The following is a 16505-nucleotide window of genomic DNA, read 5'->3' as shown; positions in this document are numbered from 1 at the left end:
GTCTCGGACAGCTGAGGCTACACAGAGAAACCCTGTCTCGAAAAACCAAAAAGTTTCTTTTCTATATTTTCAAAGCCATGCGTGGTCTTGAGACTTGTGTGTACATGGTATAGGCATGTGGGTATGCCTACCTGCGTGTGCATGCACATATGTGTGGGGGCCAGTGATTGACCTTTTGGATTCTTCAAGCACTTTTCCACTTTTTTTTTTTTTAAGATGAGGTCCCTCACTGAACCTGGAGCTCACTGATTGGCTAAACTAGCTGTCCAACAAGCCCCAGGAATCCTCCTGCCTCCATCTTTCCAGCTCTGGGATTAGAGGTATGTGCAGCCACACCCGGTCAATTTTAGGGACTTGTTTTCACGCAGCCTCGGTGCTATGGCTGGGAGGCTGTTGAAGCGTGAAGCTGGACGTTCTGAGTGCCAGGCTGAGTAGCTGTGGATCCCTCAGGTGGGCACAGATGTCTGGGCATCCACACAGCCGGCTGCCATCAGGCAGCTGCCCTGAGCCACATGTGCCGCATCTCAGACTTCCCTTCCTGAGTCTTTGCCTCCCTAGGCAAGAGGTAGGCAGGAGAGAGTCCCCTGGATATGCCCACCCCACCCCCACCCCCCATGTTCACTGCTTGGGGAAACAGGTGAGAGTCAAGTAGGGGGGAGCCATTGGTCCATCAGCCTCTTGGTCCTGCTTTGCCAAGTGAAGAGACTCAAGCCCAGTGCCTGCCGCAGCTGATGGCCAGAACACTGGACTCAGCCCTCTGCCGGCTATCCACGCCACATCTTGCTTTGTCTCATCCTCTAGGGCCTGATGCCTCTGATGGGAAGCAGGGCTTTCATGGTGGCCCTGGGAGTCATCAGGGGAGGGCCACACCCCAATATTTCTGCACAGCCCTTCCCTGCCCTTGTTTGGACAGCTCTTTGAGGCTTGGACTCCAGGATTCTTCTTCCCGGAAGTCCTTGGCTGCCTCCTCCTGCTTGCGAGCTGCCTGCGCAGCACAGACATCTGCCCACTGCAGCACTGGCTCAGGGATGCCAAGGAGCTTTGGATCCTTCTGTAATTAAAATGTCCCACTGGCCAGGGGAGAGATGTGGCTGTGCCTCCCACTGCTTCTGCAGCTGGGTCAGCTCCAGCCGGGATGGCACTTTGGATTGGTCATCCCAGGTAGTAACTAGTAGGGATGATGGCCAGGGTAGGAGGTGGCCAGATGATGGGCTCTTCTTTGCCTTATTCTATCAGGGTGACCTTGGGCCCACCTCAGCCTGGGACCCGCAGGATGTGCTTGTCATAGGTAGAGGCTATGAGGTTGTATGGCTCTCTTCCCATTGAGAACCTTGTACTCTGAGGATAGAGTTGAGCGAGTGTCCTCCGCACTTGGAGACCTGCTGGCTCAAAACAAAGGGGCCCTTTTGTCCACATCCTTCCCACTCATGATGTCTATAGCTTGTAAAGAAATCTATGCAGGGGACAGCTGTACTTTGTTTTGTTTTGTTTTTCGAGATAGGGTTTCCCTGTGTAGCTTTGGATGTCTTTGTAGACCAGGCTGGCCTTCAACTCACAGAGATCCGCCTCCCTCTGCCTCTTCAAGTGCTGGGATTACAGGTGCGTGCCACCGTGCCCTGCTGACATCTGTACTCTTGGTCAATCCTAGGTCACAGAACTGTCCCTCTGTTTCTTAGGCATCCTGCAGGGCCGCCCTGTGTGGAGGGACCTGGTCCCTGGGGCCACAGGCAAGAGTGTCCATGGAGCTGGTCCTCCTAGCCCCATCAAGGTTCCTAACTCTTCTGAGGAAGAGACTATGGGGGACTTTTCACATGTCCCCAGACTCAATTATCCCAGTGCAACTGCAGTGCAGAAAGAAGACGAACATAACAGAGGACCTCTGCCCCCACCTAGCCCTAGCTTTGAGCATCCTTGTAAGTGCCTTGTCTGCCCCATGGAAGTCTTCTGTAATAACTAGTCTTCCTCCCCCATGGTGTGGGCGAGAGGCTGAGAGGGGCTGCACACTGGCACTTCACAGCACAGGTACCTCTTTCCCTGGACTGAGGGTCAGACTAGAGGGTGTGACTGACGGGGACAAAGGCTCAACCCATCTCTGCAGGTGTCTGGAAAGTCCTGAACCCTCAACCTAAGGAAGAAGGTCTAAGCTCTACCTTGGAGACAATCCTGTCACAGAGGAATCTACCTTGAAACCTGGCCTTCCTCATTAGCCTAGGGGTCCCATGGGAGCAACACCTGCCTGCTGTCCCCCCACTACTTGAATACTGAAGATGAAGAGCATTTAGAGTCCCTGAGCCCAGGGTAGGTTTCCTCCTCTGCAGTCCCTGGGTCTACGTATCAGGCACGATTCTAAGGAGAAGCCACGGTTGTGCTCTGGGAGGCTCTGCATCTGCTACCATCTGGGGAAACTGAGGCACGGAGGCGCTAGAGGGAGGCCTACATTGGCCTCCAACGTCTCTTAGCCTCCAGCTCCTGAGGGACAACAGCAACTTTTGCTTGGTCTTGTTATGAATTTTGGGGCTTCTGCCCATAAACACACATGTAGAAAGCGTCTACTGTCCATCCTGGTGGAAATTCCAGGGTCCACTGTCAGAAGATTGAAGGGCCATCACGGAGTGAGGGGCTAACTTTTGTGGGGTCAGCACCAGGGAGGGTGTCAGCAGCCTGGACAGAAGCCCGGGGTGCGTGAAAGCGAGCTTGTGTGCTGAGCAGAGAGAGCCTGAGGGTCTTGAGGTTGGGAGCAGGAGAGGATGATGGTGAGGGGAAGAGGCTGAGGGGCTATGGCTGTAGATCCTATGCTGGCTAAAGGTGTGGATTTCTTTCAAAGAGAACTCAGTACGTGGGTGCCCCTGGGGAAGGCCTGGCTGGGAAGGGAGGTAGGCCAGTTAGGCCAAAACAGAGTCAGGAAAATAGGTGGCTAGCACATTCTGCAGTCAATGTTGCCCTCTGTTGGTAACATTGGATATTGACTTAGACTAGGGTTTTTCTTTTTCTTTTTTTGGCAGGGGGTGGTGGGTGGTGGGGGGGTGGTAGGGTGGGGGGTGGGGTTGAGACAGTGTTTCTCTGTGTAGCCTTGGCTGTCTGGGACTCACTTTGTAGACCAGCCTGGCCTTGAACTAACAGCAATCCACCTGCCTCTACCTCCCGAGTGTTGGTATTAAAGGCGTGTGCCACAACGCCTGGCTCTAGACTACATTAAAAAAAAAAAGATTTATTTATTTATTATGTATACAAATCTCGTAAGAGATGGTTGTGAGCCAACATGTGGTTGCTGGGAATTGAACTCATGACCTTTGGAAGAGCAGTCAGTGCTCTTAACCTCTGAGCTATCTCTCCAGCCCTTAGACTATGGTTTCTTAATGCCTAGGTTGGATGGCAGGTTCTTGTCTGACTACCAACTTCCCAGACAGCATTTGTCTCCTCTTTCTTGAGTAGATCAGGACATTTGACTCCAGATACACCCAGTGGATGAGCCCCTCTCAGAACACTGGCCACATTCCCAGGAGGCTCTGGGTGTGAGTCCAGCTATGGGATGTAGGAGGAAGAAGAGGGTCTGGACCTTAGACAGTGGCCCTGGGAACAGGTGGGGTGAGGGACCCTGTGAATACTCCCAGGAGTTCAGCTCCCAAACTGAGTCCTGGAGGCAGAGGTAGGTGGGTGTTTGGTCCCCTGGGCCTGCTTGCAGGGTTCAGACCACTTGGTCAATGGGGCCAAGTTGTCGGGTCATGGGGTGGCTTAGGGTATTAGTGTTGTGGATGAAAGTTCAGGAAGGGGAGCCACTCCTAGGGCCAAGGAATCTGTTCATGTTTCCACTGCCCCCTCCGCCTCCTGAAGCTCAACTTATTCATCACCCCAAAGGCATCTTTAAGTAGGCAGAGCCTCCTCCATCCTGTCCAGTAGAGTAAGCTGTAGCTCAGCACCAGGCCATAGAGGGCAGTCTCAGGACAGAAGGGCCAAGGAGCCAGGGAGGAGGACAGGGTGTCAGGGACTTCGCAGGGACTTCCGAGGCTCCTCCGGAGTCCTGAGCTTCTGCTGCTTGGGTCACAGTGGAACGAAGAGAGGCGAGTTGGGGACCGCCTGCCTGGGCCCTTTTGTGTGTATGTGTGTGTATATGGGGACATATGTGTATGTGGCTATTTGTATGCATATGGGGTCCAGAGGACAACCTTAGGTGACATTTTTCAGGTACCACCCATCTTGGGTTTTGTTGTTGTTGTTGTTGTTGTTGGGTTTGGGGGTTTTGTTTTGTTTGAAACAGGGGTCCCACTATGTAGCCCTGACCGGGCTGGAACTCACTATGTAGACCAGGCTGTCCTTGAAATCAGAGAACTCCACTTGTCTCTGCCTCCTGAGTGCTGGGATTAAAAGTATTTACCACTATGCCTGGCCAATCTTTCTTTCTTTCTTTCTTTCTTTCTTTCTTTCTTTTTTTTTTTTTTTTTGAGACAAGTTCTTTCACTGGCTTGGAACTCGTCAAATACAATTGGGCTGGCTGGTCAGCGAACTCCATAGATTAACTCTCTCTGCCTTCTCATTGCTGGGATTGCCAAGTGTGTGCCACCACAGTCACTGTTCTGTTCTAGGAATCAAACCCAGGTTCTTGTAAGGCAAACACTTTTGTCCTTTTAAGTTATCTCCCCAGCTGCTGTGGGGGGCCCTTTAAGAGGGCAGTTCTGCCCTCTCCCTTTGAGTAACCTTGTTGCCCAGCAACAGGAGGCAGTTGGTGTATACAGTGTTCCTGAGGCAACCAGGAGCCTTGCTCAGAACAGAGTGGCCAGTACTGCCCCTCTGATCGTGCCTGGACGACTGCCCAGTGACCCTCTCTTCACGTGCCCGCTCTTCCTGCTCAGCCAGGCTGCGAGCACCATGGCGCAAACAGACGTGCTCTTGACCAAGGAGCCAGTCCCACAGTCGATACAGGCCTGTGAGCTGCCGCCCAAAGTGTACGATGTGGCTTACAACACTGGTGCCTACACATCCTCAGGTCTGTCCACTGCTGGCTTCCGCACAGCCAGATACCTGATGGACGAGTGGTTTCAGAACTCCTATTCCCGGTACCACCAGGCCTTTATAGACCAGGACTACTCTGAGCGGGAGCGACATGAGAGCAGGCAGCTGGCAGCGGAGACCGGGGCGCTTGCCCAGCGCACACAGCAGGACTCCACACGGAAGGTCGGAGAGCGCCTGGAGGACATGCATTGCTGGAAGTCAGAGCTGCAGCGAGAGATAGAGGATCTGTCTACTGAGACTGACCTGATGCTAGCCCAGAAGCTGCGGCTAGGGCGTGCCTTGGATGCCACCGCTGTGCCCTTCTCCATCGCCACTGACAACCTGCAGTGCCGGGAACGCCGCCAGCACCCAGACCTTGTCCGGGACTACGTGGAAGTGGAGCTGCTGAAGGTGCAGCAAAGTGGCTCAGGCCTAGAGTTGCGGGGCAAGCTCTGGCACTCATATAGATGACATAGGACCTCAGGGTTCACACAATGCTATGCCCCTCTCTGCCCAGCAGGACCCCTGGTCCTTTGGACACAGGAAGATTGGGGGTGGAGAGCAGTTAATTTTATTTTATTTGAGTTGAACAAATTGTTGCATAGAATTGGGGTTGTGTTTGGATAGTGAGAACCCAAATCTTTTTATTTTATTTTTTTTCTCCACATGGAGTCCCTGACTTCCAAATAACTTTCTCACTTTTGGGATTCCCCGCAGCCCACAAGATTGCAAAGACGTTAAGTCTGACCCTGAGAGTTTTGTTGTTGTTGTTGTTGTGTTGTTTTTCTGAGACAGGGTTTCTCAGTGTAGCCCTGGCTTTCCTGGAACTTGCTGTGTAGACCAGCTGGCCTCGAACTCAGAGACCCGCCTGCTTCTGCCTCCAGAGTGCTGGGATGAAAGGTGTGAGCCACCGCCTGGCTGAGGTGGTGTGTGTGTGTGTGTGTGTGTGTGTGTGTGTGTGTGTGTGTGTGTTTTAGGCTCAGCCATAGGCTCCCCTGTCCCACCATTCCCCCTTATTGTGGTATTGGCTCCCAGGGTAGAAAGCCAGGCTAGCCAGTGTGGAAGACTATGGCATCTACTCTTTCTGACCAGATCACCAGGGCTTCAGCCTCAAAAATCTCCTAATACATACACATTTATAATCCCAGCATCGGGGAAACCGAGGAAGGAGGATTTACAAGTTCTAGGCCTGCTTGAACTACATGGCAAGAGTCTTAAAAAAAAACAAAAACAAAAACAAAACAAAGCTGAGCGTGGTGGTACACACCTTTAATCCCAGTGCTTGGGAGGAGGCAGAGGCAAGCGGATCACTCTGAGTTCGAAGCCAGCCTGGTCTACAGAGTGAGTCCAGGGCAGCCAAGGCTACACAGAGAAACCCTGTCTCGAAAAACCAAAACCAAACAAACAAACCCGACCACCTCCTCCCTCCGTTAGATACCTCTCTCCTGCCCGACTCCCGCAACCCAGCACAGCCTGCTTTGGGCAACCTTGTACGATTAGGGGGCCACTCAACCTGGGTACCCCACAACTCGGAATCCCTCAGAGCTGGAGCCTCCTGCTGTGGGCTCAGGCCTGTGGGCGATGATGAAAGATGGAGAGTAAAACAGCCAGGCTGGCACCTCAGGGAGCCCCTGTCATACTCCTCAGGCCTTGCCCACTGCTGAATAACTAAAAGTACTGTCGGTGGTGCAGAGGCGGGAAGCTGATGGAGGACACAGGACAGTGGAGATCGGGCCCCAAATGGACTTGCCCATGAAAGAATTCCTGATACCCAGAAAATGTTGGGGTAAAAGGGGACCTAGCCTACCTATTCTTGGTGGGCAGTGGGTAGTAGACAGAAGGCATCTGACTTCCTATGGGCTTGGGGTCCTCAGAGGTGGTCTAAGGCCTGAGATAAGGCTGATGCCCATCCGTGTCTATGAGAGTGTTGGGGATGGATGACCCTAGAGCCTGGACAAGTGTCACGGTGACCCAACAGCCAAAAGACACCCCTAAAGGAGACATTTACAACATGCCAAAGCCACACAGAATGAACCTAGAGCGAAAGGGCTGGACTCATACCCCTTTTTTTTCTGGAAAAAAAAATTAGGGCAAAAGTCAATGGAGATGAGGCCCATGCTTTGACTCCTGCTGTGTCCCTGGGGTGGGGGGAAAGCCCTCCCGGGGAGGCAGGGCAGTGCTCTGTGTCTCAGGTGGGACTGTCTCATCTTCAGGAAACCGAGCTCATCAAGAACATCCAGGAACTCCTGAAGAGGACTATTGCACAAGCCGTGGGCCAGATACGGTGGGTCACAGCAGTCCCCGGGGGACCTGAGGGATGGACGCCCCCGAATCTCGGCCCCAAGGCTTGGTCAGAGGTGGGAGGTGGGACAGTTAGGGACTGACTTTGCCTCAGAGGTCAGAAGGGTTTTGGATCATAGCTAGAGGAGGGCAGGCATTGCTCGGCTGGGCATACACAACTATCTCCACTTTTGTTCTGGAACCTGGGCACTTCTGGCCATGGGAGGCTATCTGAGCACGATGTGGAGACCCCTGATACTGGGTGGGGGGAGGCGGGGGGAGGGGGGAGCGCAGCTGCTTCCCAGTGCTCTTGTGGTACATAGTGGGCCCTGGACCTCCCCTCTCCGCTAGGCTGAACCGGGAACATAAAGAGACCTGTGAGATGGACTGGTCAGACAAAGTAGAGTCCTACAATATTGACGAGACCTGCACCCGCTACAACAATGAAAGCACCCAGGTGCAGTTCCATCCGCATTCCAGCAAGTTCGAGGAGAGGTAGGCTCCTAGGCCCCGCACGTGGTTTGCTTCTTGTCACCCTCTTGGCCTTACTTCCAAAATATGAGAGGCGCGGCGGGGGGGGGGGCGGGGATTCCTGCCCTCGTGGACCTGGTCCAGCTCTCTGGGGGAAGCATTGTCTGACGCTGGGGTGCAGCCCCTTACACAAGCGCCTGGCACTCACAATACACACAAGGTTGGTATCCTGTGGGTGGCCTGTACTGGGTTTCTGCTCGCGGCCAGCAGAGGGCAAGCAACTGCCACTAGAGGCCCGGGAGAACCACGGGATCTCTTTGTGAGGGGCAATACCGGCGTACACTGGGGATCGCCGACAGTGCGAGAACCTCTGGGTGGCTACTCCCTGACTAGGCCTCATCCTCCACCCTCAGTGCCTCCACGCCTGAGACGTGGGCCAAGTTCACTCAGGACAACCTGCTTCGAGCCGAGCGCGAGCGGCAAGCCTCGGTTAACCTGCGGAAGTTAATCGACTGCATCCTGCAGGATACCGCCGAGGACCTGAGGCTTCAGTGTGACGCAGTGAACTTGGCTTTTGAACGCCGCTGCGAAGAGCTGGACGACGCCCGCCTTAAGCTACGGTACCACCTGCAAAAGGTGGGACGGCGGCAGAGCGCGGTCGCCTTTGGACACGCCCACCTGCCTGGGCACACGGGCCTGCCAGCAAGCCCACCCAATGCGTAGGGCCGCCCACTCACACCTGTGCTCACACCCCCCTCGGGAACGCCCACTTGCTGCCACTCAAGCCACGCCCATTTCTCCGCTAGGGCTTGGGTTCCCTTACCCACAGGGATGTGGTTGCTGAGACCAGGGGTGCTATCTACCCCTAAGCCAACTGCAGGAGGCTCACCAGCAGGAGCTGCAGGCTGTGGGGGCTGGGGAGGAAGGTTGTGTGCGGGACATAATGAGCCTGTGGGGTCCTGTTCTCACGTGGCCAGTCCTGCCTGCAAGACCTGACTTTTCTGGCCAGCGCTGGAGGGCAAACAGACTGCCCTGACTCATGGGACCCGCCGAGAGCCTTCTACAGGGCTGGCCCTGGACGCAGGCCCAGGACTCAGTCGGGGCTGGGAGATGAAGGAGCCACTGGTTTGGCCCTTCCCACAGGCTGGGCTGGAGGGTAGGTAGGTGCCCTGTTTCCTTGAGGCTTGAGTCGGCTTCAGGCTCACGTGATGCCTTGTACAGACCCTGAGGGAGATCACGGACCAGGAGCACCAGGTGGCAGCCCTGAAGCGAGCCATCAAGGACAAGGAAGCCCCTCTTCGTGTGGCCCAGACCCGCCTTTACCAGCGGTCACACAGGCCCAACGTGGAGCTGTGCCGGGATGCTGCACAGTTCAGGTACCACTGGCTGCTGGAGACGTCCTGCGTGGCTGGGCTATTCCTCAAGCCCCTTTAATCTTCCTCAACCCTTGAGGGTGCCAAGAGTCGCTCCTTCCCACAGGATCAATCCCACATATGAGCAGGCATGGGGCCTTATGGGAAGGACCCTGGTCGGGGGTGGGGGGGTGGGGTTGAGTGTCAGGAACAACACAGGATTCTGTGCCACTCTGGGAGGTCTCATCTTCCTGGAAGGAGCCTAGATTCCTGAGGCCACAGGGTGGAGAGGCCAGGCAAGGGCCACCACCTACCCCTGCACCCCTGATGTAATCTTGTGTTCTATGTACCTCCTACATGTGTGGAGGATTATGCCTTTTATTTGCCTGATCTACCCAGTTTCAGGATGCCCTTCTAAGCAGAAGCATATGTCTTCTTCCTCCTTCCTTGACTGAAATTTTGTTCTAGAAATAACCAAGTCAAGGATGGTCCCTGCCTGGAAACATCAGGATTAGCGCCTGTTCAGACTGCCATTGCTTATTTTCGCCACAAGGAGGCGGTGTTTCAAAACTCCCTCTCCTCGCTGGGGAGCAGAGGCTCCTTTGGCCTGGAAATAAGCGCCACCCCCTCCTCTTTTTTTTCTTTTCTTTTCTTTTCCTTTCTTTTCTCTTCTTTCCTTTTCTTTTCTTTTCTCTTCTCTTCTTTTTTCTTTTCTTTCTTTCTTTCTGTCTTTCTTTCTTTTTGGTTTCTCTGTGCAGCCTTGGCTGTCCTCGAACTCAGCGATCCACCTCCCTCTGCCTCCCTCAGTGCTGAGATTACAGGTGTGTGTCACTGTGCTGGGCTTGGAGAGACGGCTCAGTGGTTAAGAGCACTGATTGTTCTTCCGAGATCCTGAGTTCAATTCCCAGCAGCCACACGATGTCTCAAGACCATCTATACTGGGATCTGATGCCCTCTTCTGTCACGCCGGCACACATGCAAAGAGAGCGCTCGTATACTAACAAAAACGAGGGCCCTTCTTGACTCATGCCTGGCTCCCAGGGATTTTGTAACCTGTAGCCACTTTGGTGGGTTTCCTGTAAACCTTTTGGGGGTCCTGCGTAGCTTCACTGCCCCTTCCCTTGTCTCTCCCCTAGCTCACCGCTCCCTCCCCCCGCAGGTTGATGAGCGAGGTGGAGGAGCTGACCATGTCCCTCAATGCGCTGAAGGAGAAGCTTCAGGATGCGGAGCAGGCCCTGCGGAACCTGGAGGACACACGCATGAGCCTGGAGAAGGACATTGCGATCAAGACCAACAGCCTGTTCATCGACCGCCAGAAGTGTATGACCCACCGCAGGCGCTACCCCAGTGTCCTCCAACTGTCTGGCTACCAGTGACTGGGGCTGGCGACTGGCCTCCCTGTCTCACTCTAATAAAGAGCACATTAGTTTTTCCACCTAGAGTGCGGTATAGGGTGAAGAGGCGGGTGGCTGTCTATTTGAACCGGCATTTCGTGACTCTCGCACAGCCAGGCTTTGTCCTCTACATCACAGGGAAAGCCACCTATCCAGATGAAGCCACTGGTACCCGCCCACAGCCCCACTGAGCCTGCTTTCTCCTGTCTGTCACCAGCAGCTTGAGAGATTTGTATTTCTGTTACGGGTAGTTCATGACTCCCTCTCCCTCCTGACCCCCAGGCCTGAGGCTCAGCTTCTATCCGTTTGATCAGGCCATTTGCTGCACATGATGGCCCTCCTGCTGTTAGCCCCACTCAGAGAAATTATTCAGGCAGAAACCCATCCCAGCCACAACTCAGCACCTCCCAGTGCTGCCAGAGTAGAGCCAGGAGGGGAGGCATGCTCTGTGACTATGGCTGTAGGGAGAGGGGAGGTGACATGCCACCACCACAAGCTACCCACAGGGAGACTCCTGACCTCATTCTGGGCCCTGATCCCCACATCTGGTGATACCTGCTCCAGGGGAAATTAATTGCCACATGTCCCCGCTCTCACTGCAGAACAACGTAGACAGAGGAGGTTTTGCAGACACGGGAGTATTCCTGGAAATTAAAGCCCAGAGGGGGACAGGAGACAGCACTGTGTGGGCAGTTGAGAACAGGCAGAGAGGTTCCTGGAGGTGGTGGCCTGGATTTCACAGTATGGACCAAGGCACTAGTACTGGAGCAGGGCAGATGTCGCCATAGTGGGCTGATGGGACCAGGTGGTTTTTTCCTACTTTGGAGGCTCCTCAGTTCCCTGGACACATTGTCCTTGGTGCCCTCTGGGGTTGGACGAAGTGTGTGTGCAATGGGGCCTTATCAGGGAGGGCTTCCTGAGGAGATGCATGGCCTCTGAGAGACAGGCCCAGTTCAGACAGAAAGCTCAGCCTGTGACCCTGGCCCTGGCCCCGACCTGCCAGACAACCCCAGACCTGGGCCTTTGCTACCAGTAGCCTTTGTCCTTTCTCTTCAGGCCCTGCGGTCGGGGGTGGGAGAGGCATTGGGTCCTCCCTCCAGTGCACACTATTCAGAGGACACGTCACCTCCCGTCCCCACGGAAACCATGCCACTTGTCATGGTTGTTGGTCACCACAGCGACAGCCAGAAAGCTGCTCATGCTCTTCGGGGTGCCATTAGAAAATGTGGCCTGGGTGCTGTCAGCAGCAGGATAGTCCATGGATTTGGGGACACATGACACCTGTGGGGCCTGCACCCCGATACCTTATAGGTGAGATGATAGCAGGAGCTGCAGGGTACTCAGCTGCCCAGGGACTCCTGAGCTGGGGACCACAGAGCTCCCACTCTTTGCCTTGGGGTGGTATGGTGATTTCTGTCCCACGTCCTATTCCATGGTCTGGGTAGAAGTGCCAGCCTGGGGAAGAGTGGCCAGACGGTTTCCTGAGACAGTGGGTGGTGGCACGGCCTCTTTGCTGTACCCACTCACACACACTCGGTGCCTACTTTCCCTTCCCCCAGCCTCAGCATCCTCTCCCAGGGAAGTGGGAGCCATCCGGGAAGAGGATCAAGCCAGCAGCTCCCTGGGTGAGCCTGCCTCTCAGTCTCCCTTTAGCACCTCCCACAGCAGCAGTTCTGTCCAGCTCAGCAGCAGGGCGGGCGTCCTCTGGCTCCCCAACAGTGGTAGCCTGGTGCTGAGATGGTGCACAGCCTGGGACAGGGGCAGCATGTCGTGTGTTTAAACATTGCCCCCACTGGTGGGTGGGTGTGTCCTACTGTTTTATAACTGGGAAAAGCAAGCCAAGGAGGGTTGGTGTCCACCTGAGATGTCCTCTGGACCTTCTACTGCACGACCCTTCATAGGACAATGCAAAGACCTCTGTAGTCACTCAGATAGGTGCAGGCACCAACCGACCAAAGAAAGAAATCTGTCCAGGTCCGGCTTGGTGAGTTGGTGCATTTATTGGGTCACTTATGGGTGGTGCGGGGACCCTAAGGCAGCTGTATTACCTGGAGATCTCGTGGAAGTCCCACCAGCAGCATAGATGACTCACAAAAAAATAAAAATAAAAAATAAAATAAAGATCCCCCTTCCCCCCCCCCCCCCCGGTCACACCCCAGCCAACCTCTGACTCCTTGTGAGGATCTCTGAGACGTCCTCCTCCGGGAGGGTGAGCCCATATCTGGATCTCAGGAGTCTCAGGCTGAATGATTAAAGATGGCAGCACTCACATCCAACTTAAAGAGAGCCACGCATAATGCCCTCTGCCCACTCTGGGTCCCTGGATTAAAGCTGAAATTGGAAACACGGGAGCGTGCTCTCTAGGGCTGTGCACGTCCAGGGGCACTTATTGGACCCCTGTGGTGATGTTGCTTCAACTTTTCCTGGGGACACAAAGTCAAACATCTTCTTTCTCCCCCCCAGATAGGGCACCAACAACAGACCAAAGTATGGTGCCAGAGGGCATAGCTGGGGTACCCCCATTTCTCCAGGTCTAGCTTGCTGAGGTGATGAGTCTATTAGGCTCGCCTACAGAGGAGCATGGATGAGGGGTTACACACAGCCAGCTAGGCACACCCTCCACCCAATGGCTGCATTACTGAATAGTCTCACCACAGCACCGATGACAACTCATGCCGCCCCAGCCCTGAGGTAACCCCTGGCATTCTACATACTCTAACATCTCCTGAGCCACCGAGACTGCGTGTAGCTGGGGTAGGTTACATACAGCTGGCATGGAGGGATGGGAAAGAAGGGCTGAGATCTCTGATGAGGAGTGTGGAACCCCCCCCATCCCCCCACCCCCCTCACCCCTACCCTCTCCTTTGATGAGAGAAGGTCAACGGCTCCGATCTTGAAGGTCACGTGCAAGTGGCCAGTCACAGCTTCTCTGATGAAGGTGGTAAGGGCTGCTATGGTCGGAGAAGAGAATTCCACAACAGCTGGACACTGACCCATTCGAGCAGGAGTGGAAAGGGAGGGCTGTTGCCCAGATTTCCTGGCCCCCTGTCACCCACCGAGGGACCCCGGTGTCTCAGAGTCAGCCCTGTGCTCCGTCTATAGCACTGACCAGCTGAGCCTGGATGCAGGCTTCCCTGGGTTGCGCCTCAGCTTCCTTCCAAGCACCCAGCTCTCCTTGCTTATTGGGCCTCCTGTCTGGACCATCACGTTCTTGGAGACCAAGAATGGATCCGATGGCCCCAGCTACAGATGTGTCACCCATTCTTGGACTGGCTGCTGTTGGATCCATCTTTATACTCTTGGCCTCAACCTCTTCCCCCGTCACACACCCTACACTTAGTCCATAGCCTGGACTTGGGGCCTGGACCGTAGACCCCTGAACTCCTGATGCTCACCAAGTTCTCTCTGCTGTCCAAGTTACCCATGCACGTTCCTGGACTACTGATCACTCTACTGGGTGTGTGAGGGGGAGGGATGACTTCATTAGTGTTGGGGTGCTAAGTTCCCCACTCCGGATACCCCAGCTACCCCCTCTGGCTCAAGCTTCCAAGCTCCCAGCAGTACACAGTAGAGAGCATGGACTTTGCAGGCTTTGGGCATTGGGGACAGCATAGGTGTACATAGCTTCTCCATGGCACAGCAGGACACCTACTGCTGAGTGCCATGTCACCCTGTCGTCACGGTGATGCTGGTGGCTGCTCTCAGCCAGAGCTATTTCTGGCCTGAGACTCTCTGTCTTGTCCACTGAGTCACCCTGAGCGCTGACCCCTCTGCTCAGAGTCCATAGACAAATACATCTGGCTGGCCAGTCCCCTGGCCAGAAAGACACCCCAGCCCCACCCCACCCCAGCAGGTATAGACTTGAAAACGCCAGGCTGCCCCCTAGCATTCTTCACTCCTGGAAAGGCCCTTTTCCTACCACCTTACTCTCTGGAAGAGTCCTAAGCCACCCCCTCAGATAGTGTATCTTCTTTAGGGGGCCCTGACGATGTCACAGAAAGAGGGACTCTGGTGGCTAGAGCTGCTGGAGCCAGTAGTATCCCTCAGTGACTGCACTGTCTTTTCTGTCACAGAGCCCATACCTGGTCCTATATAGCTGCCGCGTGACAGTCCATTTATTTCAGAGACCAATGCTCTGACCTAGGGTGCTATCTTTCTCTAAGGGACCACAGAGAGGCCCCAGCCCTGGTGCTAGCCACCTAGTTCTTTCAGGGAGATGTCCCTGCTGTTTCCGTTAACCAGGTCAAGCAGAGATGTTTGGGGAAGGGGGGTTGTAGGACCTGAGGGAAGGTGATTCAGTCACTAGGCTTCTGTCTTTACACCTCCCCCTATCTGAGTCACCACAGCTGACAGTGGGTGACAACAGCTGCCCCCAGAGGGGCCTCTGTGTCCTCTGGGTGCTGAGCTGGTGCGAACTGTCCTTTGTGTCTAGCAGTCATGACTGCCCTTTGCTTTCGCTAGCCTGTGCTTACAGGCACACACATCCAGGCCCTGCTCCTCACCACCTGCCCTTCTTCCCTGGCCATCAGAGTGGATGGTCTAAAGGGGAGCTGGGAATGTGGCTAGACTCCAGCTACACCAAGCCCCCTGCACACTAGTGATATGTCTCCCCCAGCAGGCAGCTTGGCTCCGGGGCACTCCGGCCCTGGGAGTAGTGTGTGGTGTGTTCAGGGACCATGCATGGGTGAGGGGGTCCTACATGGGTTTGACTTTGAGTTCCTGGGGATTGTTGGAAGACCCCCCCCCACACCTAAGCCGTTCCTACTGGGGTAGCTCAGGGACTCAAACCTCTCTGACTAGAAGATGATTGGGGGGGCTGGAGAGATGGCTCAGTGGTTAAGAGTTCTGCCTGCTCTTCCAGAGGTCCTGAGTTCAATTCCCAGCAATCACATGGTGGCTCACAACCATCTGTAATGTGATCTGATGCCCTCTTCTGCAGATAAAGCACTCATATACAATAAATAAATAAGTTTAAAAAAAAAAAAGAAGATGACTGGAATAGGATCATGGGGGGGGGGTGGGGAGGGAAGGACATCAGAGTGACTGAATGCTGCTCTGCCAGGTTCCATCTGTCCACAGCCAGACACTGTGACCAAGTGAGTCAGCGGCCCAGATTGTTGGGTGCGGCATAGTGGCCTCAGCCTGGATCCCCTGTACCAGTTTCCTCACCAAGTCCTGTCTTGTGGGGCTCACTATCCAAGACAAGTAGCAAGCTCAATATCCTGTAGCTGAGGGGATGTGAGCCTGAGGCACTGTACTCTACAGGGTGCACAGGAGGACCCCAGAGCCCTAGTCAGGCTGCCGAGGAGCCTCAGGCAGGTGGCCTAGGGCAGGCAGGGTGGTGGATGGAGCCCTTTTCCAGCATCCTGCCCACTCTCTGGAGCCAGCCCTCAGCCTATTGGTCTTGGATAGAGCGAAGGAAGCCACAGGCACCAGGCAGCCTGAAAGGGTTCTTTGAGTGCTGAGTAGAGGGCCATGCCCAGAGATGACCAGGCGGGGAGCACTGCCATAATATAGTAACAGGAAGTGGTAGGTGATGTGGGCGGGGCGGTGTCTTCACGCCACCCTGGGAAAGCTGGTCAGGATCCCTTCCGCCTGGCAGTGAGTTGATTCTGCCTGCATTGTCTGTTGTGTCAGGCTGGGGACAGGGACACCAGGGACTCAGAACTCCAAAATTGAACATCTCACCATCCACACTGCAGAGGCACACCCAGATCACCATCCACACTGACACAGAGGCACACCCAGATCATCACCCACACTGCAGAGGCACACCCAGATCACCATCCACACTGCAGAGGCACAACCAGATCACCACCCACACTGCAGAGGCACACCCTGCTCACTACCCACACTGCAGAGGCACACCCTGCTCACTACCCACACTGCAGAGGCACACCCTGCTCACTACCCACACTGCAGAGGCACACCCTGCTCACTACCCACACTGCAGAGGCACACCCTGCTCACTACCCACACTGCAGAGGCACACCCTGCTCACCACCCACACTGCAGAGGCACA

At 55.0% G+C, this 16505-nt stretch overlaps 1 protein-coding gene across 1 annotated transcript; it reads left to right on the top strand.

Annotated features, from left to right (window-relative positions):
* The first annotated feature begins 4726 nt into the window (after positions 1-4726).
* Positions 4727-10522, top strand: TEKT4 (tektin 4). Its single transcript, XM_084761712.1, has 6 exons — positions 4727-5397; positions 7200-7270; positions 7618-7761; positions 8151-8373; positions 8959-9113; positions 10249-10522. Exons 1-6 carry the CDS (start codon positions 4864-4866, stop codon positions 10463-10465), a joined length of 1344 nt encoding a protein of 447 aa, XP_084617838.1. The 5' UTR covers positions 4727-4863; the 3' UTR covers positions 10466-10522.
* Positions 10523-16505: the final 5983 nt, after the last annotated feature.

Source organism: Acomys minous (assembly GCF_964271855.1).
Source record: "Acomys minous genome assembly, chromosome: 16".
NCBI classification, from domain to species: Eukaryota; Metazoa; Chordata; class Mammalia; order Rodentia; family Muridae; genus Acomys; species Acomys minous.
Note: the sequence above shows the minus strand (reverse complement) of the source record. Positions and strands in the feature narration are given on the sequence as shown.

Excerpts from the sequence above, each read along its gene's own strand:
- TEKT4 (XM_084761712.1), top strand. The coding sequence starts at position 4,864 with ATGGCGCAAACAGACGTGCTCTTGACCAAGGAGCCAGTCCCACAGTCG. Across the intron at positions 8,374-8,958 it reads TACGGTACCACCTGCAAAAG|ACCCTGAGGGAGATCACGGA; the intron begins GTGGGACGGCGG and ends TGCCTTGTACAG. Across the intron at positions 9,114-10,248 it reads CGGGATGCTGCACAGTTCAG|GTTGATGAGCGAGGTGGAGG; the intron begins GTACCACTGGCT and ends CTCCCCCCGCAG.